General features: G+C 50.7%; 2 protein-coding genes across 7 annotated transcripts in view; one reads left to right on the forward strand and one right to left on the reverse strand.

The window, feature by feature from the left end:
* The window catches only part of PLEKHH1 (pleckstrin homology, MyTH4 and FERM domain containing H1), a 49,399-nt gene extending 31,548 nt beyond the window's left edge, over positions 1–17,851 (forward strand). For all 3 annotated transcript variants that reach the window (XM_059373450.1, XM_059373451.1, XM_059373452.1), the window contains exons 10-29: positions 832–982; positions 1,200–1,342; positions 2,209–2,319; positions 3,198–3,284; positions 3,617–3,778; positions 4,647–4,727; positions 5,077–5,259; positions 5,622–5,730; positions 6,535–6,647; positions 7,219–7,395; positions 7,672–7,769; positions 8,264–8,441; positions 9,126–9,281; positions 10,302–10,402; positions 11,171–11,312; positions 12,389–12,531; positions 12,663–12,792; positions 14,538–14,624; positions 14,926–15,072; positions 16,037–17,851. In XM_059373450.1, coding sequence (XP_059229433.1) covers positions 832–982; positions 1,200–1,342; positions 2,209–2,319; positions 3,198–3,284; positions 3,617–3,778; positions 4,647–4,727; positions 5,077–5,259; positions 5,622–5,730; positions 6,535–6,647; positions 7,219–7,395; positions 7,672–7,769; positions 8,264–8,441; positions 9,126–9,281; positions 10,302–10,402; positions 11,171–11,312; positions 12,389–12,531; positions 12,663–12,792; positions 14,538–14,624; positions 14,926–15,072; positions 16,037–16,198 — 2,661 coding nt within the window. In that variant the 3' untranslated portion in view covers positions 16,199–17,851. The remainder of the gene's footprint in view (positions 1–831; positions 983–1,199; positions 1,343–2,208; positions 2,320–3,197; positions 3,285–3,616; positions 3,779–4,646; positions 4,728–5,076; positions 5,260–5,621; positions 5,731–6,534; positions 6,648–7,218; positions 7,396–7,671; positions 7,770–8,263; positions 8,442–9,125; positions 9,282–10,301; positions 10,403–11,170; positions 11,313–12,388; positions 12,532–12,662; positions 12,793–14,537; positions 14,625–14,925; positions 15,073–16,036) is intronic.
* Positions 17,852–18,216: 365 nt separating this feature from the next.
* PIGH (phosphatidylinositol glycan anchor biosynthesis class H) lies at positions 18,217–26,474 on the reverse strand. 4 transcript variants are annotated; one of them, XM_059373455.1, is made up of 4 exons: positions 26,204–26,474; positions 21,635–21,844; positions 20,897–20,944; positions 18,217–18,857 (listed from the first exon to the last, which is right to left on the reverse strand). In XM_059373455.1, the coding sequence occupies exons 1-4, from the start codon at positions 26,381–26,383 to the stop codon at positions 18,765–18,767; spliced, it is 531 nt and encodes a 176-aa protein (XP_059229438.1). In that variant the 5' UTR covers positions 26,384–26,474; the 3' UTR covers positions 18,217–18,764. The 4 variants fall into 4 exon arrangements, with proteins under 4 accessions (XP_059229438.1, XP_059229437.1, XP_059229436.1 ...); XM_059373454.1 differs by having other exon boundaries at positions 20,897–20,977; XM_059373453.1 differs by having other exon boundaries at positions 20,897–20,980; positions 26,204–26,473.
* Positions 26,475–27,148: the final 674 nt, after the last annotated feature.

Consider the following 27,148-nt stretch of genomic DNA (forward strand, 5'->3'; position numbering starts at 1 on the left):
GCACACGCGCACACACACACACACACGCACATCCATGCGCGTGCACATGGCGGGAATCATATCATACTTGCCCTTCTGCCCCTTGCTTGTTACACGACCATGAGTCAGATCTCGCGGGTGCACCTCCTTGCACAGCTCCGCTTCCTCTTTCAGGGCCCCTCGGTGTGGATGCCCCATGACTACCTTAACCTGCCCTCCACTGATGGACAGTTTCGGTCATATCTCCGCTTTTCTCTGCAGTCAGTGTAGTGATGAACGTCATTGTGCAGAGACATCTCTGTGCACTTAAGTATTAGGCTTATGTATTTCCAGAGGACAGAGTTCCGGAGGGGAAATTTATGGGCTAATGATAGGTATATTTTAAATTGTGGCAGATAGCACCAAATTACCTTTTCAAAGCCTTTATCATGCTACAGAGTATCTTTTCCCCATACTTTCAACAACGTGGAGCTAGTGGGTGGCTTCTTGTTTCCTTATCCGCACACACGTTTAAAGCTCCTTTCACGTGCCTGGCCCGTGTGGCATTCTGGCCTCCTAGTGGCAGGAGGAAGGGTTACAGCTGCTGGTGCTCAACCTAGATGAGGCAGGTCCTTTGGGGACCACGGAGGATGACCATGTGTGGGAGCAGGAGGCCTAAGGAGAAGCGTGGAGGTGAGGAAGTGAGAGTAAGATAGAGACGGGACAGTTGTCTGTCAAGTGCCCCAGCCAGGTGAGGGCACCCATGTGCCCCAGACAGGCCGTGCTGGCCACACCCTGGGTGCTGGGGCTAGGGGTACCAGCGCTGACATCTTGCAAGGTGAGCTGCAGCAGGGGAGGGCACCTGTCTTGCAGAGAGCCACGCAGATCAGCACCGTGCCTTTTGTGGACGAATCCTCGGGGTCCGATGATGACTGCTGCTCTCAGGCCAGTTTCCGAACTTCGGTCCCCTGCTCTGAGTCCAGGAAGACCAGCGGACTGGGCAGCCCCCGGGCCATCAAGAGAGGTACAGAGGAGGGAGCAGGAGGGTGTGGGCAGCAGGCGGCCCCTCACCTCCTTCCGTGGGCGGGCTCGTCCGGGGCCCGCTGCTCGATCCCCGCCCGTGAGCCTCTGCTGCAGACTCAGAGAACCTGGGTCAGAGAGGAAGTAGGCTCCTGCAGCTCCTGGACTGCGTGAGCTGGGGAGGTCTGGGGCTCAGGCCTTGACTTGTCCTTCCTCGGCAGGTGTCTCCATGTCCTCGCTGAGCTCCGAGGGGGACTACGCCATCCCCCCAGATGCCTACTCACTGGACAGCGACTACTCCGAGCCAGAACACAAACTGCAGCGGACCTCCTCCTACTCTGCTGAGGGGCCGGGCCTGGCCGGGGTGCGCGGGGGGCACGGGCCTCCCCAGCCTGACGCAGGGCATGGGGGGAAGCAGGCCTCCAGCAGAGGCTGCCTGCCTGGAGCCCTCAGCCCAAGACAAGGGGTCTGGGGAAGGGAAAAGGCAGGGGCAGGGGGTTGCAACAAGGGTGAGGCGCTGGGGATGTAGGCTTGGCGTCATAGACCCTGTGAGGAAGGAGAGGGCACCCAGCGAGGGCACCCTCGTTGAACCAGGGGCAGCCAGCGGGCTTTCCCACAGCGGCCCACCAGGCCCCAGGCATTTCCGTGTGTTCCAATCCTGGAATGCCAAAAGAGGACATGCAGGAGTTTCTAACTGAGCGCCATGCACCGTGCTCAGTGCTCTTTGTGCCTTGTCTCACGTGTCCTCACCGTCCTCTCAGGACGAGGACCCCATTTTCCAGATAAGAAGCCTGAGGCTCAGAGCCATGCTGCAGACCCACATCCTCATTCCCCAGCCCTCCGCCCTGGCCTGGCTGATGGGCCCCTTGTTCCCCAAACTTCACCCTCCCTTCCTGCTGCCTACAATGGCCTTCTCCTCCCCTTGTCATGGCTTTGAAGGGAAGCTGACTTTTCCTTTTGAGGCTAGTTTGGATCTGGCTCTTCGGGAAGCCCTCCCTGGCCAGCCTTTCCCTCGTACAGTCCCTGAGGGGGCCACCTGGCTTTATTCTAGTTCTCTCTGAACCCTTAGCAGGGTACGGTGCCCTGAAAATACATCTAGTATGTATTCAAGAAGTTGTCTTTAATTGACAACTCAACTGGGCCATTCTGGTTTGTGGGACATCTGCAAACCCCAATTAATTCCCCCTTTCTGTCCACTCCTCCCCCCGCCATGCCCTCTCACCCCTGCAGGAGTCCCTGGAGAAGTCGGGCTACCTGCTGAAGATGGGGAGCCGAGTGAAGACATGGAAGAGGCGCTGGTTTGTCCTGAGACAGGGACAGATTATGTACTACAAGTCCCCGGTGAGACCCTCCTCCCCCAGGACAGTGGTCCGAAGGAGCCTGGGCCAAACTCGGGACTGTGTGGAGGGGCTAGAGGCCAGAGGTCTGGCAGGTGGGCACCTGGGTACCTGGGACTTTGAACCTCAAAGTTCAAAGGCTGGTCCCTGGTTCCTGGAATGAAGTCAGGCACAGAGCAATCAAGGCAGTTCTAGATGACCTGGTGCGGTGATTCCTTACTTCAGAAGCTGATTTCTTTAATGCCTGGTCCTGTAATAGAATTGTTTCCAAGCTGGCCTCACGTCATCTGGGTTTTTCTAACAGCCCATCACCTCCTCCACCTCCTTCCTGTACAGTTTGGAGCGAGGGAGCCTTCGATGTTGAGATCTAGTTTGATCTGATCTCTTTGGGGAACCAACATGAATGTTTTACAGAAAGCAAAAAGGCCACATCACTTGTGCAACTCCAGCCAATGCCCGTGGCTGTTGAGGATCCTGGGCCCGTGTCCCTCAGCGAGCGGGCACGCTCTGAGCAGTGAGGTGTGCAGGCGCACGGGGAAGGGGAGCGGTGATGTGTCTGCCACTTATATGCCACACTTGGTATAGAGAATGTAGTAGAAAGAATTTAAAGGCTTTAAAGCTCAGTAATGTGGTGGTTTCTGACCCAATTGTAAAGGCTCAATCTATCCTTTTTGAGGCCTGGGTCAGATGGGCCCCTGTGTCTCTAATCATTGTTCCATTTAGCTAGAACCGGCATCCAGAACAAGTTACCATCTTACCATAGCCCAGGAAGGCTTGGGAATCACTTTCTCCGTTGCCTTTGACCTGGAGTAAGACCTGAGGGAGAAGGATGTGCTCTGGGAAGGCTCCTAACCGTGTTCCTCCCCATTCCTGTCTTTACAGAGCGATGTCATCCGAAAACCGCAGGGTCAAGTGGAACTGAATTCCCGTTGCCAGATTGTTCGAGGGGAGGGTGCACAGACATTCCAGGTGGGCAGGCGGCTTAGATGAAGGGGTGTGGGTTCGGATAGGACTAGGGTGGAAACACAGCTGGGGCACAATGAGCATGTGTGAGAGACATCACATCCACAGTTGGATGTGACCCTCGTTTGTGAGTCCTGGGAGAGAAGACGAGGCCAAATGTGCGAGACAGAGTTAAGGTAGCAGAGACGAGGCGAAGAGAATGAGGGAAAGACAGGAGAGGGTCCAGAGTGGGAAGGAGGAAGGCCCCGTGGGTTCAGGGATCGGTGCCACCTCAGAGCCCGGTCCCTGGCATGCCATCCCGCCATCTCCCCGCCCCTCCCCCAACCCTTCCTCCCCAGCTTATCTCTGAGAAGAAGACCTATTACCTGACGGCGGACTCACCAGGCCTGCTGGAGGAATGGATCCGCGCGCTGCAGAGCCTGCTGAAGGTGCAGGCCGTGGGGCCTCCAGCCTTGCCTCGGGGTGGCTCCAAGCCCACTGTGAAGGGCTGGCTGACCAAGGTAGGGGCGGAGCTGGTGGGGCGGAGAGGCAGGGGAGGCAGGCTCTCCTTGCCCCCTGTGCAGGACTTGGCTCACTGGGATTAGCGGGTGGGCCCCAGACCCGGTCTGACGGCTCAGTGTCTGTGAGTGAACACTGAGATCTGGGCTGCGAGCAGCACAGCTGTTGTCAAGATGGGAGGACCTAGTTTGAGGTCATTAGGGGCTGCTGCCCACCCCTACCAGCGAATAGTGGAAGCCGTGAGGCAGGTAAGGTAGGTGTGCGCACCATTCGAGGTCCGATCCCAGGCCTGCCCTAAAGGTGTTTGAGTTAGGACTCTTCTGGCTAGAAAGAGCAGAGAAGTACTTGTTAACCTCAAGAAAATGGAAGTTAATCAGGAAGAACATGAACTAGGCCAGAACGCCACGAGAAGGCAAAGCCACGTGTGAGTGAGCTCGGTGCTCTTGGCTCACTTTCTGCCTTGGCATTCCATCTGTGCTCGGGTCAGTGTCCTCCGCCTGCCGTACACCTGCTGTGCCCTCGTGCTTTACATTTGCCGGGGGCTTTAGCTTGCCAGCCATGGCCCTGCCTTCCCTCTCAGCATCCTTATGGCTGTGTCCATATTCCTGGGACAAGACATCAGATTGGCCTGGTTAGTCTTTTAATGACGTGTGGTGCCAGGATGGATGGGCTGTCACAGGGTACACACCATGGCCCTCTCCATGTGAAAGGGCCAATACTCTTAGTAGGGAGTCTGGGTGGCATCTCCACTAAGGACCAGGGTTAGACCAGAGGTTTTGAGATCTTCCTTCCTCTGGCTTCTCTTTGGCAGACCTGGATTTACTTCTGGGATTACCTGGTTCTAATCACAGTCTTAATTTCTTCTTATAGGTAAAACATGGCCATTCCAAGCTGGTCTGGTGTGCTCTTGTTGGGAGAACCTTCTACTACTATCGAAGTCATGAGGACAAGGTACTTCCTGGCTTCCTGACAGCACCCACTCTCTGCTTTCCCCAGATCACATTCCTGTAGCTCCGTGTCCTGATGGAAAGGCCCCAGCTTTTCCGTCACACCACACAAGTACAAAGCTGGCTGGATCCCTCTCGCCTGTTGCCAGTGTGCACAGCCCACAGATTCTACCCGTGGGGTCAGTCTGTGCTTCTCCTGGCAAGCCTCAGCCAGGCAGCTCTAGTTAACCCCCCTCATTCTGGGACCTAGACACATCCATGACTCCCAGCCCAGCAGAGCCTGAGGGTTCAGAGAGAGGAGACTGCCCGGCTCCCTGCTGGCTCTCCCATTCATGGAAGGCTCCTGTCCACAGCGACCCCTGGGCCATTTGCCTGTGCGGGACGCGCGCATCGAGGAAGTCGACCGATCCTGTGACTCCGATGAGGACTATGAGGCTGGGGGAAGCAGGCGGTTGCTCTCCTCCCACTGCACCCTGGTGATCCACCCCCCAGAGCACAGCCCCACCTACCTCCTCATTGGCACCAAGCATGAAAAGGTAAGGGAGGGGGTTGAGCCTCTGCCGCCAAGCTCCGGCCTGTGATTCTCATCTTCCCTGCTTTCTTTCCCAGCCTCCTCAGATTCAAGTTTCTTTCCTTCCTGGACATTTTGGCAACTAGCATTCCCTGATTGGGACCCTTCCTTATAGCGAATTCCCTCCCAGTGACCACCATCTCTCCACTGGGACCATGAGATGGCACCTTAAGCTTAGAAACCTGGGTTCATGTTCACCTGATCCCAAGGCTTTCAGAGACTGGTGGCCTTGACTTGTGCCAGCCAGACTAGCCCAGCCTCACCCTGGGCTTGGCCCCTTCAAGAGAACTGCAGACCCTTGCCTCCATTCTTCCACTCCCCTTCCAGGACACGTGGCTGTACCACCTCACAGTGGCTGCAGGGGGCAGCAGCGCCACAGTTGGCACTGCCTATGAGCAACTCATTGGAAAACTGATGGACGGGGAGGGAGACCCAGGTAAGGCAGGGTGGCCATCCTGCGTGGGCTCGAGGGTGGTGGCTGGGTAATGGTTGGTCAGAAACCCACAGAAAGCATTTCTGTACCCCGAAGCTGTTTTAAAACCATCTAAGCCACAGAAGGACATTCCCATCCAAGCTCCAGAGCCCCTGTTTCTGGTGAAGATACTGGGGTTACCCCACTGTGTCCAGGGGAGTTGATTTGGGGGCAGACTTCCCAGTGACCCAGGTCAGTGATTTACTTTCCTCACCGGGCTTTGCCGGCTGGGCAGAGGGTCGAGGAAAGAAGGTAGCTGGTGAATTGTTACAGTTCGTTAATCCATGAAGGAAGCCTGCACTGGGATGAGACGAACCCAAGCCTGGGTGTTCCGAGGTCTTTGTTTCACTCCTGGTTCTCAGGACCCTGAGGAACTAACAGCACCCACCACACGCCCCTTCCCTGTTCCTCGGAGGCCTGTTGCCCTCAGGCTGAGGTGCACTCTCCATCCCACAGGGAGGGGCTTCCCCTGCACACACAGGCTTGCACTCTTGTACCCAGCCCTGTCACTGCCCTGGGAGCGAAGCAGTAGCCACCTTTCTGGGAGCTGTGCTCATGCTGGACACAGTGCCCAGCTGCGTGGCCCACACCCTGGGGCTCTAACCGCAGCCCAACACGTGCATCCGGACAGTCTGTCCTGGTCTTCCTCGAAAATCTGGGGGTTGGTGGCGGGGGGGAGGTGGGGGGGGGGGTGGGGGGCTGTGTGTTCGGGTCCAGTTCCCGCCCCAACTGTAACTGCTGCTGCTCTTGGTGCTGTGCTTTGGGCAGACTCCCCTCTCTGGAGGCACCCCATACTGTGTTACAGCAAGGACGGACTGTACACCTCCCTCACCACCCTGCCCTCCGAGGCCCTGCAGACTGAGGCGCTCAAGCTCTTCAAGGTAACCTGGGAACAGAGTGCAGGCCCACCAGCAGGCGGCGCCCTCGCCGTGGGCCTAGGATCTCCCCGGAGCAGTTTGCCCACCGCGGGATCCTGGGGTGGAAGCTGTGGAGTTAGGGGGAGCTCATGGAGGGCCCTGAGCGGAAGGGCCCTCGCGGAAGGAGCCTCACCACCGTCCTAGGGCGCGGAGGCATTCACAGCTTCCTGGGGACCAGCCAGTGAGACTCCCCGTTCAGGAACCCTCCTCCTCCTGGAGTGAACGGCAGGAAAGGCCGGGTTTAGGTTGCTTCTGAACCTGAGAGATCCTGACCCATTTTAGAATGTTCTTTGTGTCTGTCTGAATATTCTCTTAAAAAAATGGATGTCTTGCTTATGTAATGGACACATTTAAAGAAGGAATGCTGCCATCCCAGAGCAGCCAAGAAGCACGCAGAGTCGCCCTCAGGCAGGGGCACTGCTCCCTCTTCAGAAGGGCTGCCCGCGGTGGGGATGGCCCTGTGTGCCCACTGTCACCAAGGATACTAACCCAGGGGTTGTGGGGCCGCCCGTGCCCAACGTCCTCTCCCTGCCAGTCCTGCCAGCTCTTCATCAACGTGCCGGTGGAGGCAGCCTCGGTGGACTACCACGTGTCGCTGGCGCAGACGGCCCTGCAGGTCTGCCTGGCTCACCCCGAGCTGCAGAGTGAGATCTACTGCCAGCTCATGAAGCAGACCAGTGGCCGCCCGCCTCAGAAGTGCTCCCTCATACAGGTGAGGGGGGGGGGGGCGGGGGCCCGGCCGGGAGCCCTTGGGGGGGCGCTGCTGCTCAGGGCACAGGAAGGTGGGAGGAGGGCGCCGGTAGCCTGTGGGCTGCCTCCTGTTCGGCTGGGCTGGTCAGATCTTGTGATGGCTGCTCTGGACGGGGCCTGACCAGGTTGGCCATGCTGGCAGCCACACCGGGTTGGGGGAGCCCTGGTTTGGAGAGTGCTGAGGGCTCAGTAGCTCAGAGCCGCATGGGCCCCGTCCCATGCTGCCTGTGCCCTGCAGTGCTGGCAGCTCCTGGCTCTGTGCGCCCCACTCTTCCTGCCTCAGCACCACTTCCTCTGGTACGTCAAACAGCAGCTCCAGCGCCACGCGGACCCCCGGTGAGTGAGCGTCCTTTCCCACACAGCACCAGCCCTGCCGACCACATGTGGGAAACCTTGGGGGAAGCGGGCGGGCCGTGGGGGACCAGGAGGGACCAGACTGCCCTGCCCCTGAGGTTTGCACGGTGATCACGGAGACTTCACTTGGCGCTGTGTACATGAGCGGGCGCACAGAGGTCTGCGCAGGCCTGGGCTGCTCTGCATCCCAGTCTCTGTATGCATGCATGCTTTTTGGGCGTCCCCAGATCATCCCCACATTTTCATGGTCTATGTCCCCGTTCTTCTGGCTTCTGGAGACAGTATCTGTACAAGCCACCTGTAGCAGATAGACCCTGAATGATGGATGATCACCACAGACCAGAGCATTCTGGGCTTTTCTCACCGCCAGCCCCACTGCAGATGAGGTCTTGGCTGGGTCACAGTCGGTGGCCAGGGGATCAAGGTAGCAGGGATGAGTGGATTCCCTGGGATTGTCTTTCTTCCTGTCTCTTTAGAAATGAAACTGGCCAGTATGCCACTTACTGCCAGCGGGCCGTGGAGCGGACGCTGCAGACAGGGGAGCGGGAGGCCCGGCCGTCCCGCATGGAAGTCGTGTCCATCCTGCTACGCAACCCCTTCCACCACTCCTCACCCTTCAGCATCCCCGTGCATTTCACCAATGGGACTTACCAGGTGAAGAGGCTGCACAGGCTCCCTTTCTTCCATCCTCTCCTAGCCCTCGCCCAGGGAACACCTTCAGGCCAGAGGGCTGCTAAACCTCCTTAGGCTTGGCAATTCTTTTTTTTTTTTTTAAGATTTTATTTATTTATTTGGGGGGAGCACAGAAGGAGAGTGAGAGGGAGAAGCAGGGAGCCCACTGTGGGACTTGATTCCAGGACCCCAGGATTATGACCACTGAGCCACCCAGGTACCCTCGGCTGATTCTGAACAGGCAAACCAGCAGAGGGCAGCCTTGGGATTTGGAGGTGGGTAGGACCGTGAGTGCCAGAGTGCAGGGAAAGAAGAGCTTGCATTGCGAAACTGCTTCACTGTTTGGCCCTTGGAAGTCGATCTTTCGAAGCCACTGCAAGGACAGGAAGCTGAGACGCTGACCGAGAGGGTGGCATGATAAAACGCCTCCAAAAGTGTGGTGGCAGAGGGCCAGCAGAGCCGCTGACTCCAGCTTACAGCGGGCGGGCTTGTCCCCAAAGCACGCACCCCTCTGCATGGGACCACGGAAACCAGCTTCCTTTGGCTTTTGCATTTGCCCTTGCTCCTTGCAGCCAAGACTTTCCACCTTCCAGACTCACAGCCCTCCACTAGCCCTCACGAGCTCCTTGGGAAGTTTCCACTGGGATTGATCCCTCTCCCACGCAGGTGGTCGGTTTTGATGGCTCCTCCACGGTTGATGAGTTCCTCCAGCGTCTGAACCAAGAGACGGGCATGAGGAAGTCCTCCCACTCTGGCTTTGCCCTCTTCACAGACGATCCTTCTGGCAGGGACCTGGAACACTGCCTGCATGGGAGCATCAAGGTGATGGGCTCCCCACTGAGCCAGCTGAGCCCCTCCTGGGATCCCTCTGGGCCTTGGGGTTTGGATGGTAGGGCAAGAGCCCCTCTGGCGGGTGCCTTCCTGCTGCATAGTCTGTTAGATTGGGAGCTCAAGGTGCTCCCTCTGGCCAGCATTCTGTGGCATGCTAAAACCTACCTGTACAGGCAGAGAAAAGTTGTTTTTGCCCTTGTCCCTGGAGAGAACATCTCCATATGTTCTCTCCTCCAGCCCTTGAGGGGCTGTGCTGTATCCTGGGGAAAAGCTGCTTCTTGGCTTGGTATAGGAAGGACAGGGAGGCACTTGTCCCTGTGCACATGCGGAGGTAGATGACCATCCCCCTGGGTCCCCAGTTGTGTGTTGTGCACTGCAGCTCATACTTGCCCTGTCAGGGCCTCTGCTACACTTACAGGCTCGACCATATTTGAAGCAGGTAGATCTATGTGGCACATCTACAAGTAAAAAGCCCTTGAATGGGATTTCCACCTATCTTGTCTTGTGGTCTGGGAGTAGCGTCATGGGGGATGTTAAGTGTTTGTGGGAATGTGTTGTAGCGTTGATGAGTTTGAGGATTTTGGTTCCAAGTCCGCTTTTTTTAAGGCGACAGGACAACGGCTCCTGTAATCCTTTCCTGTTGCCTGGAAATCCTGCACACATGTCCCCTTTGTAAATGTCTGGGTGTCTCTAAGGCTCGGTCACACAGTAGGCCTCTGGGGGTACTTGTTGAAGACAACAGTGATTGGGGGAAGGGAAATGGAGCTGGTAATAGGAGGCCACGGTTTTTGACAGAGGGCTGCCTGGCCTCTGGGGAGGCCCCCTTAGGTGTCAAGGCCAGTGGGGGGCAGCCTCCCACACTCTGCTGCTCATGCCATGCCCGGGCTCTACCGCTCTGTCTGGGGGGAGGTTGTAAGACACCTGTAGTCCCAGGTGCCTGAGGCCTGCCCCCGATGGGACCTGCTCCCCTTGTCAGGGCCTCTTCTGACTGTCCTTTCCTGCCTGTTGTAGATCTGTGATGCCATCTCCAAGTGGGAGCAAGCCGTGAAGGAGCTGCACTCTGGCAAGGCTGAGGGTGGCACACGTGTCGTGAAGCTGATGTACAAGAACAGGTCTGGAGTGCTGCCCGGGGGTGGGGGAGGGGGGCACTCATCACTGCCACCGGCTGGCCTGTGCTGGACAGACAGCACACCCACAGATAGCACTGTGTTGTGGACACTAGTTGGTGGCCCAGGCTGGCTCTGGTGATCCTCAGTGAGACCCTGGGCAGTTCAGGCTCTCAGTCCCTGTCCTGCATGTATTTGCGCACACGTGTGCACACACACACCCACACTACACCACACCTCCCCCCCCACCCCCGGCAAGAAAATAGACCAACCTTGTGGGATGGCTGCAAGGGTTCCATTAGAAGAGTGAAATTTCTCATGAGCACTAGATATTTAAGGCTCAAGAATAAATAGCTCCTGTAACAATTCCAGCAAATATAGGAGATACCGTGATTTTTAGTCCATTTGGTTAAGAAAATCCTATCCCAGATCTGTCTGCAGGCACATGATTTCCATTATTCTCTTGGAATCTTCAACTCCTCCAGTTCCCCGAGAAGCTGTGATTCTGGGGAGCAGATTCCGCTGAGCAAATCCAGTAGGGGAGGGTGTAGTTAGGTATGGCCCGGGCCACTGTTGGCATGAGATCTCATGGCCCCGTTATCTGCCCTGTGTTGTGCTTAAATCTTTCTGGAGGCAATAGAAAAAGAGTCTCACAGATGGTATAAAAAAAAGTAGCTTCTTTCTTTGGAAATCAAGATAAACAGATGCCAAGATGACCTCATCCATTCGGGATCCCAGCTGAGTCTTGGCTGTTTCTCGCTGTCTTCCCTGTAGGCTGTACTTTCGGAGTCAAGTCAAAGGGGAGACAGAGCGGGAGCGGCTGCTGCTCGCCTCCCAGACCAGTGGGGAGATCGTGGCAGGGAGGTTTCCTGTCAACAAAGAGTTGGCGCTTGAGATGGCCGCCCTAATGGCCCAGGTAAGGTTCTGTGCAAGAATTGGGAGGACCAGGGAACCATCTTTGGACTCACAGGGGGCACATAGCACACAGCCAGAAACTGCAGACCCTGCTGTCTCTGGCAATGGAGGGAAGCTGACTCCTTACCATCAGAGCCCTTTACTGCAGATACACATTACACGCAGAATTCTGGACATGGAAGCCAGAGCAGAGCCCTGCCTTTGAGAGCTGGCCACCTTCCCGCCATGAGATCTTGGCCAAGTCACTGCAGTGGTCTGTGCTTTAGTTTCCTTCTCTGTACAGTGGAAACAAAAATGCCTCCCTGCCTGTCCCCCACAGGGTTGTACTAAGTATGCTACTGAAATGATGTATGTCACATAATAGATGTGCTGAGATTTGTACTTAAAACTGTAAAACATTGTAAATAGAATCAGGAAGGGGAAGGTGCATTCAGACTTTGACTCTTCTCTCTGTTACCTTTAAGAGGCTGTCTTGCCAAAGGTATCTGGGATGCCCTCTTGGTTTGCATGAGAAAGCATCTGACTCTGCATGCTGGAGAGGAAGGGGAAATAATAAACATTTACTGAATGCTCTGTAGAGGATCCATTGCTGAGTATGTCATGTGTATTTCTTATCCCCGTGTAACAGATGAGGAAATTTAAGTACTTGCTCAGGTTTACAAGGCCAGCAGATGGCAGAACGGGGACCTGAGCCGGGTCTGTGATTCCGAAGGCCACGTTTGGAACATGTTAGGATCTGTAGCATCTTCAGTCCTGGATCTCAGATGTTTGGATTAGAAGCCAGAAGATCCATAGTTCTCCCTTGTCTGCCACTAATGAACCGAGTCTTTGGATAAGGCACTTAACCTCCATTGCAGAAGGAAAGTGAATATAAATAATCATCGAGGGCCATAAGGTGGTTTCTCTAGGGTCCGTGAACTGTGAGATGAAGGGTCTGTCATGAGAAGTGTTTTCGCATCTGTCCATACCCCATCAATGAAGTAACGAAGTGATGGTTGATTTCACCTCCCCAGCAGCCCCGGCCCCACCCCATCCACTTCCAGATTCTTGACTGCCCTCTGTGTGCTTCCAACACAGGTAGAATATGGGGACTTAGAGAGGCCCAGCCCACCAGGCCCCGGGAGCCCTCCCCCTGCCAAGGTTCAGCATCATCTCCAGCAGGTCCTAGACAGGTTCTACCCGAGGCGCTACAGACACGGGGCACCCCCTGAACAGCTGAGGTAGGCTGGCCAGATCTTGGAGGGAGTTGCTGTGGGGAGGCAGGGGCTGTAGAGTGGGGAAAGGCTTCAGAGCTGCAGTGAAAACCTGTTGGCCCTTCACTGGCCCATTTCTCTCCATCCATCCAAACCAGGCACCTGGCAGATCTGCTGACCACAAAGTGGGCAGCCCTACAGGGCTGCTCCCCTCCTGAGTGCATCCGCATCTACCTGACGGTGGCCCGGAAATGGCCTTTCTTTGGTGCTAAGCTCTTTGCTGCTCAGGTAAGTGCCAGTGGTTTTCAGGGGAAGGAGTGATTACCACACCCTCAGCAATGTGCCCTACATTTCTCCTCCCGCTACTGTCCATATCTGATCCCCTTTGAGCCAGTCCAGTCTGGAGGGCCGGCCTGCACAATAGCAACCAGCAGAGGGCGCTATTTCTCCACCCATTTCTGGCCTCCGTTTTCCATGGTCCAGAGCAGAATTGTGGTCACTGCTTTTGGGCCTGGATGATTTCTGGGTGACCTTCGTCTTTCCTTCTTCTTTTTTTTTAAAAATCTGATTTATTTCTGAGAGATAGAGAGCAAGCATGCACAAGCAGGAGGAGCTGCAGGCAGAGGGAGAAGCAGGCTTCCCCTCTGAGCAAAGAGCCTGATACGACACTCGATCCCAGAACCCTGGGATCATGACCTGAACTGGAGACAGACACTTAACCAACTGAGCCACCCAGGTGTCCCTTCATCCTTCCTTGTTGACTTCTCTCTCAGTGCTATCCCTGAAGAAGAAATAGAGGACCAACTAATTGATACACACATTGTCATGTCAAACTTGACATGACAGCCATCTCAAGAATACCTCCATTTTTAAGAGAGTATAAAAGAACAATATATAATCTAATCAAATACGTCTCTGCAGACTTAGGAGGGCCAGGGGGGACTCCTTAACCACTCAGGCAAGAGTTAATTTCACCTGCACAAAGCCCAGGGGGCCAGTAGTAATCTCAGCTGGAACTTTTCTTGGCCAGCTGTCTGGTGTGCATGAACCATATTCGTAATCAGAGTACCATGTCCTCAAAGCTGGGTCACGATCCTATTCACTGATGGTACAGATTCGACAGTGGATCACTCATTCATTCAAGAAAGAATTGTTGAGCTATTAGGTCTCAGGCACTGTTCAAGAAGGCAAGAGATGAGCGAATCAAATACCATCCTGGCCTTTGTGGAGCTTCCCATCTAGTAGGGGAGATACTTGTTAATCAGATAATCATATATATTCTCTCTCTAAATACAAATTCTCTCTCTCTAAATACACATTTTACAAGCTTGTCATAAAATGACAAGCTGTCATTTTACAAACTATCAAAGAAGTATCAGGGTTATAAAGGCATAGAACAGGGGAGCCTGGGGCCCTCTCAGTCCGGGAGGTTGGGAAAAGCTTCTGAAAATGAGGACATGTCCTTCCCTCTCCCCAGCCTTTTGGGTAGGAGAGCTAGAAAATCTGGATTGCCCTATTGTAGCTGGGCAGTGAAAATGAGTCATTCCAGGAATTGTCCACCAATAACCACTTTTCTCACTAGTAAAGCCAAAAGCCCATAAGATTGCATTCTTGCTTTCCTGTTTGTTTCACGGTCCCTAGGAAATTGGCTGAACCAAGATGTACTTCAGCTGGGAGAGACTGTGGGTGGAATGCCGTCAGTCTGTGAGCACTAGGAGAACACAGCCCGCTCTCTGTGCCCGTGACTGAGCAGCCAGGGCTGGCCTTGTTCAGCAGCACAGAGTCTCTCAACCTGTGTGCTGTGGGTACCCCTCTCCTCTCGAGATGGTAATTGGGTGGCCAGAGCCCCAAGACCAGATGTCTTCTGTTTACTTCAGCATGCTGTACAAATACCATCCTTCATGTTTTCCAAGACAAAAGATTGGACATCACTGCCTAGCAGATTCCTGGATGTGCCTTCTTCCTCCAAAATCTCTTACGGTTTAGCATTCCTAGCTGTGGATACGTCTGATGGGATTTTCCTGTTTCCCCAGCCTGCACAGATGTTTTCCAAGGACAGCTCTCTGGTGTGGATTGCTGTGAATGAAGACGGTGTCAGCATCCTGGACTACAGCACTATGGTAGGAAAGAATGAGGGCTGGCTATCTGACCCTTCCTTCTAACAGCACCTTTTCTTCTCTGTGGACTCAAAGAGCTGAGCTAAGGGACCATGGTTTCCCAACCCACCCTACCCAAGCCTTGCTTTCCTCTAGGCTAGACACAGCTTGTAGACATTCAAGATGTAGATCTCCAAGTTAGGACCACTTCCAAGTTCTCCCTTTCTGGTTAAGACAACTTGTGCTTGGAATAGACAGGGGGTGCTGGTTCATCTCCGGAGGCAGGTGGGAAGTTTCCCCAGAACTGACTGGCTTCTTCTCACAGCAAGTGCACGTCACTTACCCCTACTCTTCAGTAATGACCTTCGGTGGCTGCCGAGATGACTTCATGCTTGTGATTAGATCCATTCCAGACCAGAGCTCTGGAAAAGGCCACATTGAGAAGTTGCTCTTCCGGATGGCCGCTCCCAAGGTGGGTCTGACAGCTGTTAAAACATGATACTCGGATCTCTCTAGAATGAGGAGGTGGGCTTGAAATTAAGGAAGCTGGGTTAAGACGGCCTCTACAAGGGCCCTGCCCCAGGTAAAAGTCTGGTCTTGGCTGTAATCAGTCCTCCGAAGGGTTCAGGTAGGGCTGCAGCTCCGAGTCCCTGCCGAGCCGGTGGGTGAGGGGCTGGCTGAGAGGGCACGCGCTCTGGTCCAGCAGCTCCCCTGCCCTCCACATGGTACTTTCAGCCCCCGCAGCCCAGCACCGCACAGGCTGGAGGCGGGTGCCTACTCGCTGCTCTTGCAGCAGACCGGGGGCCAGGGCAGCCAGCTGCCTCCCCTGTGTGCTCTTCTCCTGGCTTCTGCCAACACTAGTCCCCAGGTGGGACAGTCTGCACGTGCTCCCCCTTCCTTACGGTCTTAAAAGTCCATCCCAGAGACCGCTTCTGCTTTAAGGGCTTTGTATCCTGCTTGGTGCGGGAGATACAGACCAGCAAAAATAACAAAGACTCCCAAAACCCAAGTTCTGATTTATAGTTTCTGACTCCCTTCTGAGGGTAAGTGAAAACCCTGTTGTTTTAATCCTAAAATTGGAGTTTCCCCAACCTCCTCCTTTTAATGCTGCCCCTGCCGAAGGAGAGGATACACAGACACTTCCTCCAGGGAGGCCCACTTCCCTGGCTTGGAGGTGAGCAGAGAGCAGAGTATCGCCTCTCCTGTTCTCAGGAGGGTACTCTGCATCAGTGGCCCTTCAGACCAACAGGCACCCACTTCACTGGGCCTCTGAACCTCCCAGAAATGATCCCCTTTCAACATTTTCTCCCAGGTATTTTTAAGAGATAAGAAACTGAAGCCCAGGAAGGTTATGCACCCAGTATAGCAGCTAGTATGTGAGAAAGCCGGCATTCAAGCCAAGGCAACTTGAATTCCTTTGTTTCTGTTGTCTCAAGATTGCAGAGGCTACGTTCATCATGGCCAGCTACATGAACCACTGCTCTGCGACTGTGAACCCCCGCAACAACCCGCCCGCTGCCCACCGGCTATGGGAACTGGATGGACAGCAGTTCTTTGCTTCTGTTCCGTGTGCTGCCAGAGGGCCAACGTTGCTGTGAATGCTTCTCCTACCCCTTTCCCCCCAAACCACCTGGTACCTCTGGGATTAGAGATTGTATCCTAGGGTATGATACTACTGTGATGGGCCGGACAGCCCTCCCCCAACCCCACTCTGTTTGTTCTATGAAATGTCTAGTTTAGTGTCCCTGAAGCCTTTACTCTCTAGGTGCCTTATGTTTCAGGGCCCAACTTTTAAAAATCCAGACCCAGTATAAAAACCACTTTTTTTCACCAGAATACTGAGCTCTGGATCCTGCCCGATTCTAGACACAGACTGGGATGGTCTACTGTTACTGGTTACTGAGGGCATCAGTGCTGTAAATTAAGGCTTTCTGCATGGATACTCTTGGGAAGGCCAGTATCTTTTATACTGTACATGGTCCTTATGTGGGGATTTATACTTGAAGTTTTCCCAACATCCCCAAACAAGATAGGACTAAAATTTCCAATTCACCTGAACTGTGACAAAAGCCTAGAACTCATTAAAACTGGACTGCTGGTCCCAGATGGGAAAGGTATTGGCAGGGCTGAAGAAAAAGGAAGAGACTCACCTTTTCCCTTCCCCACTGTAAGAGAGCAGGCATTTGCAGTGCCCTCTGGGGCAGCAGCTCCTGTCTTTGCAGGACAAGGAAAGGCACTATTCCTGCTGAGATTGAAGCTATTCTCCCTCACACTGGACTGTCAGCCCAACTGGGTACAAGCAAGGGCAGGGGGTAAGTCCAACGCGACCTCTCCCTGTCTCATTTTAACCACTAGCTAGGGCTCAGTGAAGGCTGTGCTTCCTACTGTAGGATGGGGTGGTCATCACTTGTTTCCTTGTTCTTTGAAAGACCAAACAAATGCACCGTTTTTTGCTGCTTTCTGAGGCCACCAAAGATGAGACAGAAACAGAATCCAGGCTTGTGGGCCTGGATTTACTCAAGACTTCTGGCGAACTTCCGCTAGGAATTAATTCGAGGGCAGAAGGCACATAGGCTAAGAACATCCTGATGATACAAATACCCCCTAACCCCAATGGAGACCTTATGTTGAGTTCAGAGATGATCCTTGTCTCCACCCTCCCCTGAGAGAAAAAAAGACGAAAGAGTTCATTCATGCTCTGATTTTCCAGCATTGGAGAAACTTGAGTTTTATTTCATAGCTCTGAGGCAGTCTGAGCATTTGTCAATAAAGTGCTGAAAACTGTATGGGTTTAGCAGTAGCATCTAAGAACCAAGCCTTTGACTTCAGCGAAGTGTGTGTCTGTGTGTTGCACACTGTAAGAACTTCAAGGCTGGAACTGGTTATCTGAACACCTCAGCTGCTGTAGGCTTCCCCTCTCTCACCCTTTAAGCGGAAAAGCATAAAAAAAAATAAAGCAGCACATGATAGTGTCTGCCTCTTTTAAGTGAACTTGACTTTGCAAGACTGGAAATTTTATAGCCATCTCTCATTTCTATTGCTGCCTTTCCCCCAGGATTTAGGAATTAGAGAGACATTTCTACCTCAAACAAGTCACACGTCATATGTACCACAGGCTCCAAACAACCCCTCCTGTACTGGTGTAAAATTACGGCTCTGGTTTATAATACCCTGAGGGTCTCCAGGCCCATGAGGATAATTTTATCCACCTGGGAGTTTAAAGAGAAAAAAAAAAAAAAAGGAATCAGGATTCTAAGGAAAAAGCAAGCAAGGATGGAGCTGTGTTCACACTGAACTTGGGGGTCAAGCGATTTCCCCCACCCTATCTCCTTCCCAGCACTTCAGAAATCCTCCCACAGTTTATTAATTCTACACAGAGGAAACTGCCTTATAATCAAAGGCTTCTACAGTTGGTGTGTTTATCCTTTTTTAAGGTGTAGAAACCAAAGTCGAACTTCTGTCTAGCCTTTGGTGTCACCCCTCTCAGCAAAAGACGTTTTCTAAACCCTAGACAATGCTGACTAACAGCAGAGTATTAATGTGCTTGACATCCATGACTGCAATGCTGTGTTCATGTTGTCAATAAAAAGCAGCTGTGAACCAGACAATTACTGTGTATGTTTTGGAAGGGGATCGATTTATTAAGACAGTCATCATAAATTAACCCTGTACAGAACACGGGAGCTAGGTGCACAGAGACTGGTCTTTCGTAGGACATTTCTTCCTAGTCACCAGTACCCGAAGGGCTTGACTTTAACACAGAAGTACTGTGTAGTAGGAAATTAGTTTCTTAAGAGATCTGCTGTCAGTGTCCCATGTCTGCGCCACAAACTCTACAAAATGTAAACCTGCATGTGCTTAGGAATTTCAAAGTGCTCTTTGTCAATGTTACTTTTGACATACCACCGCTTAAGATCTCCCCTCAAACAATAAAGTAGGCAGAACCTTACAAGGGGATCACTAAAACAGACAAATACTTTGCTCCACATCACACTATGAGCAGTTTCCAGTCACCTGCTCTGTGGCTCTGAGATCCACTGCATCCATCCTGGTTCTTAGAGCTGTGTCCACCAGATGGTTTAGAATACAGAAAATAAACCAGCCACTATGGCTTAGGAGTCCTCTCCCATGGAAAACAATACTGGCCTTCTGAAATGCTGGGACTCATGGACTTGCTGATGCCGCTTTCTGGTGTGCCAGGATCTCCTGGCAACTCCTGTACACTTCAATCAAGCAGTCCAGGCGGGGCTTGGTACTCTGAATTCCAAAGGGAAGAAATGCACAGTCAAGATGAACAAAAGAGCTTAGCAGTGCAACCACAAGCTCTCCTCAAAGCAGGGGTCTAAACCACTCAGGTGTGAGCTCGGAGAGGCAGGAGTTTGGGCCACACAGCATCTAACTGGCTAAGGAAGCAAGAGGCTAACAAAAGACAGACCCTCTCGGAAATGTCACAAGCTGTGAGAGTCTTCAAGGACAAGAAGGGCAATTTAATATATAAATATTAAAAAGTATTTTGTACAATGAAATGTGATACAACCCAAAGTAAAAGTCACAGAATGGGAAAAATGTATGTGGAAAGCATATTTAATAAAAGTTCATTATCACAAGAGGAAAAAGAGGTAATTCAAGGAAAGATGAAAAATCTCTTTGTCATTTAAGAAGTGATTTAGAAACTTCAAATTCCCTTACCTACATACTAAAGGAAACAAATAATTAAACCCGCTGTTAGCCAAGACTATAGAAAAACAAGTACAGATTCCCAAAAGTATGGTAAAGTTGTCCAATCTCTGGAGCCAAATCTCAAACTGTAAAAATCTATGAAACTGTTAATAAGCTTTTTTTTTTTTTAATTTTTTTTATTTTATTTACTTATTTGACAGAGGGAGAGATCACAAGCAGGCAGAGAGGCAGAGAGAGGGGAGGGGGGGAAGCAGGCTCCCTGCTGAGCAGAGAGCCCCATGCGGGGCTCGATCCCAGGACTCTGAGATCATAACCTGAGCCGAAGGCAGAGGCTTAACCCACTGAGCCACCCAGGAGCCCCCTGTTCATAAGCTTTAATAAAATAATTTTGAGGGCGGCTGGGTGGCTCAGTTGGGTCATGATCCCGGACTTCCAGGATCGAGTCCCAGCTCCTTGGGGAGTCTGCTTCTCCCTCTGACTTTCTCTCTCATGCTCTCTCTCACTCATTCTCTCTCAAATAAATAAAATCTTTAAAAAATAATAATAATAATAATAATTTTGAACTGTAATGCAAAAGAATTTTAGCTTAGTGGTCTTAAATCCAAAGGGAGAAAAGGAAGGGCAATAAGGCAAAATTAACTATATATATAAATAGTCTACATACCTATAATCCTGTTTGTGTATTTCATGTAAAAGCAAGGCAAAAAATAGCCTGGAGATGATTTCAAAAGCTAGCAGTAGAGTGGCTAAATAAACTGATACTCAACATGATAATATAACTGTTTAAAATAATAATTATAATGGATTCTGTTGATGCATGAAAATATGTACATTAGAGGGGCGCCTGGGTGGCTCAGGGGTTAAGCCGCTGCCTTCGGCTCAGGTCATGATCTCAGGGTCCTGGGATCGAGCCTCGCATCGGGCTCTCTGCTCAGCGGGGAGCCTGCTTCCTCCTCTCTCTCTCTGCCTGCCTCTATGCCTACTTGTGATCTCTCTGTCAAGTAAATAAATAAAATTAAAAAATATATATATATGTACATTAGATTTAAAAAGCAAGACATAAATTAGGTGTAACAGTATGTGCAGATCAATGGACATCAATGTAAAATCATATATTGGCAGACTAACAAAATAGATGAATGGTGATTTACAGGCAGAAACTGCTGCTTTTTTTCTTTAAAATTTGGATAAATGTGTAATATTTCTGAAAGCCTGTATTTGCTTCAGAAAGAAACTTTTGAAATAACTAAAATCCTAACTTTAATTAAAAATAGCTGTTGGGGGCACCTGGGTGGCTCAGTGGGTTAAAACCTCTGCCTTCAGCTCAGGTCATGATCCCAGCGTCCTGGGATCGAGTCCCGCATTGGGCTCTCTGCTGAGCAGGGAGCCTGCTTTCCCTTCTCTCTCTCTCTGCCTGCCTCTCTGCCTACTTGTGATCTCTGTCTGTCAAATAAATAAATAAAATCTTAAAAAAAAATAGCTGTCAGATGTCCTCAAATACTCTTGGCAACTAGAGTTTACACTCCTACTGAGTATAAGTAGCAGTGGATATGCAGAGAACGGGGAAAGGTAATGAATTTTTCTGAAGAAACTTTAGACAACTGTTCTGTGCTCACCTGGAAGACAGGTACTACTTGGGATATCCCATGTGGTTCCACTGGATCCTTCAATAAAATGCAGAGGTAGTAAATCACCTTCTGCTGTAAGACAATACACCAAACAGAGATCTAAGTGAAACTCACTTTGTTTTCTTTTTCTTCAAGGGAAGGCTGTAAGCTTTTTATAAGCAGTTATCTCTATTAGATTGCTTTTGAAGTGAAGAAAAAAATATATTCTCATTCTCTAACGTCAGCAGCAACAAAAGTAAGGTGATTCTGATGGGTGCCTGGGTGGCTCAGTGGGTTGAAGCCTCTGCCTTCGGCTCGGGTCATGATCCCAGTCTTGGGATCGAGTCCCGTATCGGGCTCTCTGCTCAGCAGGGAACCTGCTTCTCTGTCTCTCTCTGCCTGCCTCTCTGCCTACTTGTGATCTCTGTCTGTCAAATAAATAAATAAAATCTTAAAAAAAAAAAAAAATGATTTTGAAGCTGGACTAAAAAATTTGAAATGCTGACTTCCTTTCTACGAAAACCTGCTATAGCTCTGTAACAATAAAGGAATGGACCTTTCCAATGTAAGTTTCACTTTCATCGTTCATGGACATGCCAGCCAAAAAGGAAACACTACAATCCCGGAACTGAGTCTTCAAGTTTAATTCTTTGACATCAAGGTATTAAGACTCATTTTAGACTCTGGCAACGGCCTTGGGCTACCTCCTCCAGAGAAATCTGTAATAGTTACAACTTAACTACTTACCATGTAAATAGCCTCATTGATGACCACATCTTTCACCTTGCCCATCTCTATGAAGGTAGTGCTTTCTTTGCCAGAGGCATAGGATGAAGTCATCTGGATGCCAAGGGAGTCAATGATTAACAGAGTCTCCTGGTCAATCTTGACAAAATGGAGGTAACCAAGCAGCCCTAGGAGGGTGATGAAGATGGCAGCGGAGAGGATCATGCTGTTCTGAAGAAAGAGCCAGATACAGGTGGTAAGATTACCAAATGGTCCTCCACACAGATCTCTGCTGTTTAACTGGTCCACTCCATGCAATATGGAAAAAAGCCTGTGTTCTATGGTGAGTTGAAAAGATGGGAGGAACATGCATGGAGGAAGAGAAAATCACTTTTATTTTAGCTCTGCAGTGCTATGAAAGCGTTGATGAAGTACATCCAGACAACAAATGGATAGGTGTAGGAGGAGAACTTCGATCACCAAAATAGTACCCACCATCACACCACTCTCAGAGGTTCTTCTTTCAAAACTGAAAATTAAGGACTCAGACCTTTTCCTCTCATGCTTCATCAGTAGAATATACCGTGCAAGATCAGACAATACAATAATAAAATGCTTTAGCACAGTGTAGCAGACAGTTCTCAACAGCCACTCCTCCTTCCTAACAGAACTTGGAATCATGATTGGTTTCCACTACTGCCAATGACTGGTTTAGAAATGGACAAATGACACAACTCTGGCCTATACAAGGGGAGGTCTGCTGAAGGGGCCTCTGGAAAATGAAGCCCATCCTAAAAAGAGATCTAAGGAAGAAAAGGTCACGTCCTCTTGAGGTTTGATGCCTGAAACTACTATGAAACTACTACTACTCTGCCAGGCCATGTAGAAAGATTGAAGATGAGAACAGCAGTGGAAGAGCAGTAACATGAAAATAATTAAAAGGCCTTTAAGAGCCTCTTATGCCCTCAAGAGCCCTCTTTCCTCCTGATTCCTTTGTTTAATAATAAAGATCACATCATTTGGAGCTCTTCTAGTTCTTTTGGGTAGTGACTAACTGATGTGGTAAGCCTGACTGAGTAGATGAAATGACTAACTTATGTGTTAAAGGCTCAAAAAAGGGTATTTATTCCTTTGATTCTAAGACACATTTACAATCCTTCAACATTTCTGAAGTTGAATGTGTTTTTCTATTGATGCACATTTTTTGGTGCCATTTTCTTTTTCCAAAAAAGCTATTATTTAGAAGGATGGCACAGAGAACAAAATCACTGATGACCTAGAAACAAAACAGATTCAGTACTTTATGAATATCATTCCTTGATGGCAGAAATATCTATACTTTATTACTGGTAAGATGCTCCCTCTGACCTAACCCTAATCACACTCTTCTAAACCCTCATCCTTGGGTGTCCATCCTTGTTAGGCCTGCATTGCTCAGCAAGCTGTACCGAGAATCTTGCTAAGTCGGTTTAGAGAGAAATCTTTGGCCTCTGATCACTCTGGCCTGCCTTTAGCAAGAATCATGTCAAGTCAAGTTAGCCAGAATCCCCCTTTATCCCTGAGGTTTGTTTTCAGTCATTTTCCATCCACCCTCCCGACTGTGCTCCTTGGCTATCAATTCCCACTTGTCCTTTCTGTATTCAGAATTGAGCCCAATTCTGCACGCTTTTCTCCTATTGCAACAGTTTCTGAATAAAATCTGGTTTTGCTGCTTTAACTACTGACTGCCTTTGGTTTTCCTTGAAAATACTTTTCTACTTCATTCCATCTAACACATAGTAAGTGTTTGATCAAGAATCTGTTTGGGCCTGATCTATTTTTGTCTGGTCCACTCTGAGCTTGGAATGGTTTCACCAATTTTTAAATGGTTAAAAAAGAAAGGAAAAGAAACAGAAGACTGAGACAGAGACCTGTAAAGACTCAAATATTTATTATTTGGCCTTTTAAAGATAAAGTTTGCTGACCTCTGTGCTAGGTAATTCCTTGTTGATTAATGAATGGAGAATGGAAAAATCTATGTGCTGGGTCTCTGATGATCCAGAAATATCTACTTTGAGTTAATTAAATGCCTAGTATCTAGTACAGTGTCTGGTTCATACTCTGAACTCAATAAGCATTATGGAAGAATAGAGAGAAATAAAATTCAGTCCTGGCCCTTACAGATGTGTAAGAGACAAAATTAATACACATAAGATATTTTTGGAGAATACTATGAAACTGGGTATAACTACCTAAGAAAGGATTAAAAGAGAGAGAGAGCAAGAAAGACATCAAAGCACACAGGATATCCCATGAAGACTTCCAAGCAAGAAGGATTTTCACTAGTACAGAAGAGGTAGTGGTTATTGAGATATACTTAATTAAGAGAAGGAAGAGGGAAAAGCATTCCAGATTGGAATAAATAAGGTAATAACCTGCAATTTTTTTAAAGATTTTATGTATTTATTTCTCAGAGTGAGCACAGGCAGACAGAGTAGCAAGCAGAGGCAAAGGGAAAAGCAGGCTCCCCGCTAAGCAAGGAGCCCGATGTGGGACTCGATCCCAGGACGCTGGGATCATGACCTGAGCCAAAGGCAGCCACTCAAAGAACTGAGCCACCCAGGCGTCCCATAACCTGCAAATTTAATAGAACTGTGAATTTAAAAACCAGTTTGAGGGGCACCTGGGTGGCTAAGTGGGTTAAAGCCCAGGGTTCTGGGATCGAGCCCCACATTGGGCTCTCTGCTCAGCAGGAAGCCTGCTTCCTCCTCTCTCTGCCTGCCTTTCTGCCTACTTGTGATCTCTATCTGTCAAACAAATAAATAAAATCTTTAAAAAAAAAAAAAAAACCCAAGGGCACCTGGGTGGCTCAGTGGGTTAAGCCACTGCCTTCGGCTCGGGTCATGATCTCAGGGTCCTGGGATCGAGTCCCACATCGGGCTCTCTGCTCAGCTGGGGCCTGCTTCCCTTCCTCTCGCTCTGCCTGCCTCTCTGCCTACTTGTGATCTGTCAAATGAATAAATAAAATTCTTAAAAACAAAAACAAACCAGTTTGATTTGAAGGCCATGTATGCTATTTACTAGCTTTGTGACTTTGGGTTTTCTTCTAAGAAATGAGACATTCAGGAAAGCAGTTGGCAGTCAGGGTGCATTTAAGCAATTATACGTTCCCTCCTCCTCACATGACCACGTGACCAGAACACAGGCTAGTATTAAAATTCAACTACATTATAAATTAAATCCTTTTAAGGGGAGGGAGAAGGACTGTCTTGGCAGCTTAACTACTTCAACTGACTTTTGAACAAACTTTTAGATATAGTTTGGTACAAATTGGAGCAGTCTTAATTCTGCATATTATCTACACCAAATCACCATGCTCTGATCATAAAAAAGCCAATGAAAACAAGATCCAAATTATAAATAGCCATAGTTCTGGTCAGATCACTCCTAGGATAATATGTTCAATTCAGGGCACTACATACAAAACTAAACTCATCCTGAAAAGGGCATTTAGGATGACTCCTTTTATTTGAGGGCTGTCACAAAGCTACTGCACGTGACCCTCACAACACTGTTAAGCTGGCATGGCAGAGAGCAATTCCATTTTAGACATGTGAAAACAGATGCTCAGAAAATAGGAAGGAGGGGCACTGGGTGGCTCAGTGGGTTAAGCGTCTGCCTTCGGCTCAGGTTGTGATCTCAGAGTCCTGGGATCAGCCCCACATCGCATCGGGCTCTCTGCTTGGTGGGGAGCCTGCTTCCCCCCCTCTCTCTTTGCCTGCTGCTCTGCCTACTTGTGATCTGTCAAATAAATAAATCAAAAAAAATTTTTTTTTAAAGTAGGAATGAGTCTAGAAAGAACACAGAAACAACTCATCTCCAAAACTTCACAATTCTTTAGAAAGTACTTAAAAGTTGGGGAAGGGGCGGTGGGGAGTATTATCTTGAAAAACAGATTAGGAAGAACTATCAAGCTCATTGTGGAGACAAAGGCAGTTCTTTAAGACTACAGGGGCGCCTGGGTGGCTCAGTGGGTTAAAGCCTCTGCCTTGGCTCAGGTCATGATCTCAGGGTCCTCTGATGGTATCCCGCGTCGGGCTCTCTGCTCAGCGGGGAGCCTGCTTCCCTCTCTCTCTCTCTGCCTGTCTCTCTGCCTAATTGTGATCTCTGTCTGTCGAATAAATAAATAAAATCTTAAAAAAAAAAAAAAAGACTACATACGGTGCTGCTAGCAGTGACTCCTCTGAGGAATGGAAGTGATGGATAAGGACGATCCACTTAATAGTTCTCAGAACTCCTGGAACTGAATTCCCGTGGGCGTGTACCATGTGGAGCACATGCACGTTAAAGCCTTAGGTCGTGGTGCAAGGACTAACTAAAGGTACGCTGGGTGGAACCGCAGCGCCCCACCCACAAGACCCACAAGAGGGAGAGTACAGGTGTAAAAAACTTCACCAAAGGTGAAGAAAACAACTGTCCAGCGGCGGAACCAGCTAATTCCCGCCCTCCGACCCAATAACAGGAGGTCCGGGCTCGACCCGATGACCCCAAAGACCCTTCCCAACTCCAGCGCCCGACTCCGACCGCGGGAAGGGGCCGACCGGCCATTACCTCGCAGAGGGTGAAGAGTCCGTAGGCCGCTAGCCACACGGTGCAGGTGACAGCGGTGAGCGAGCGCAACGACAGCCGAGGGCAGCTGAGGCAGAACTCCCGGCAGGACGGGGAGTAGTAGCGGCGCTGCAGGGCCAAGCGACCGCCGCAAATATCCGAGAAGCTCTGCTCGTCCTCCATGGCCCGATCGCCCCCTTCCCACCCGACCGCGCCGCTCTAGTCCACCCGCCAGCGCCCTCTCGCCGGCTCTGGACCCACTTCCGGGGAGCGACGTCAGACCCGCCCCTCCCCGCCCCACGCTCCGCGCAGCCGCAGAACCGCAGCGAGGCGCGAGGCGTGGGTCCGCCGTCGTGTGTTTCGCGTTCCCCGGCTGGGCTGTGTTTCTGCGGCTGACTACCCCGGAGATTCGCGGGGAGCTGACCCAACCGGCCGATTAAAACCACTGTTAACGCGCTTTCGCTCGGCAAACCGTTTTCTATTTCTCAGCCAGAGTCCGCAGGTAGAGACTCACTCCAGGCTCCCGCTCACTCACGCATTCGTGAGTGCATGCGTGCATTCCTGAGCCGGGCGGTTATAGGTGCTGAAGATACAGCGCTGACCAGTGCTGAAGGTCTCTGCCTTCAAGCAGCGTCCCTCCTAGTAGAAGAAACAGTATGGAAGTAATTTCAGAGAGTGCTGCTGGCAATAACAGGACGGGCAGGGGTGGCTTGGGGACTTGCAATAGGGCAGTCAGGGGAGTCTGAGGACACTGCAGGGGCACGGACGAGGAGCCAGACTGGTCTGGGAGAGCTCTGCAGGAGGAATTGGCCGGGTTGGAGGGCCAGGAAAGGCAAAGCCCCCGAGGCTGGAACAAGGTTGACTTCCTGGAGGAATCAAGAGGCTGACAAAACTGAATGTGGAAGTTGGGAAGGTAGTTGCAGGGCTCAGATCCTAGAGGGTCTTGTA

Source organism: Mustela nigripes, chromosome 13, assembly GCF_022355385.1.
Source record: "Mustela nigripes isolate SB6536 chromosome 13, MUSNIG.SB6536, whole genome shotgun sequence".
NCBI classification, from domain to species: Eukaryota; Metazoa; Chordata; class Mammalia; order Carnivora; family Mustelidae; genus Mustela; species Mustela nigripes.

Excerpts from the sequence above, each read along its gene's own strand:
- PIGH (XM_059373453.1), bottom strand. The coding sequence starts at position 26,383 with ATGGAGGACGAGCAGAGCTTCTCGGATATTTGCGGCGGTCGCTTGGCC. Across the intron at positions 21,845-26,203 it reads GACTCTTCACCCTCTGCGAG|AACAGCATGATCCTCTCCGC; the intron begins GTAATGGCCGGT and ends CTCTTTCTTCAG. Across the intron at positions 18,858-20,896 it reads AAGTAGTACCTGTCTTCCAG|AGTACCAAGCCCCGCCTGGA; the intron begins GTGAGCACAGAA and ends TTTGGAATTCAG.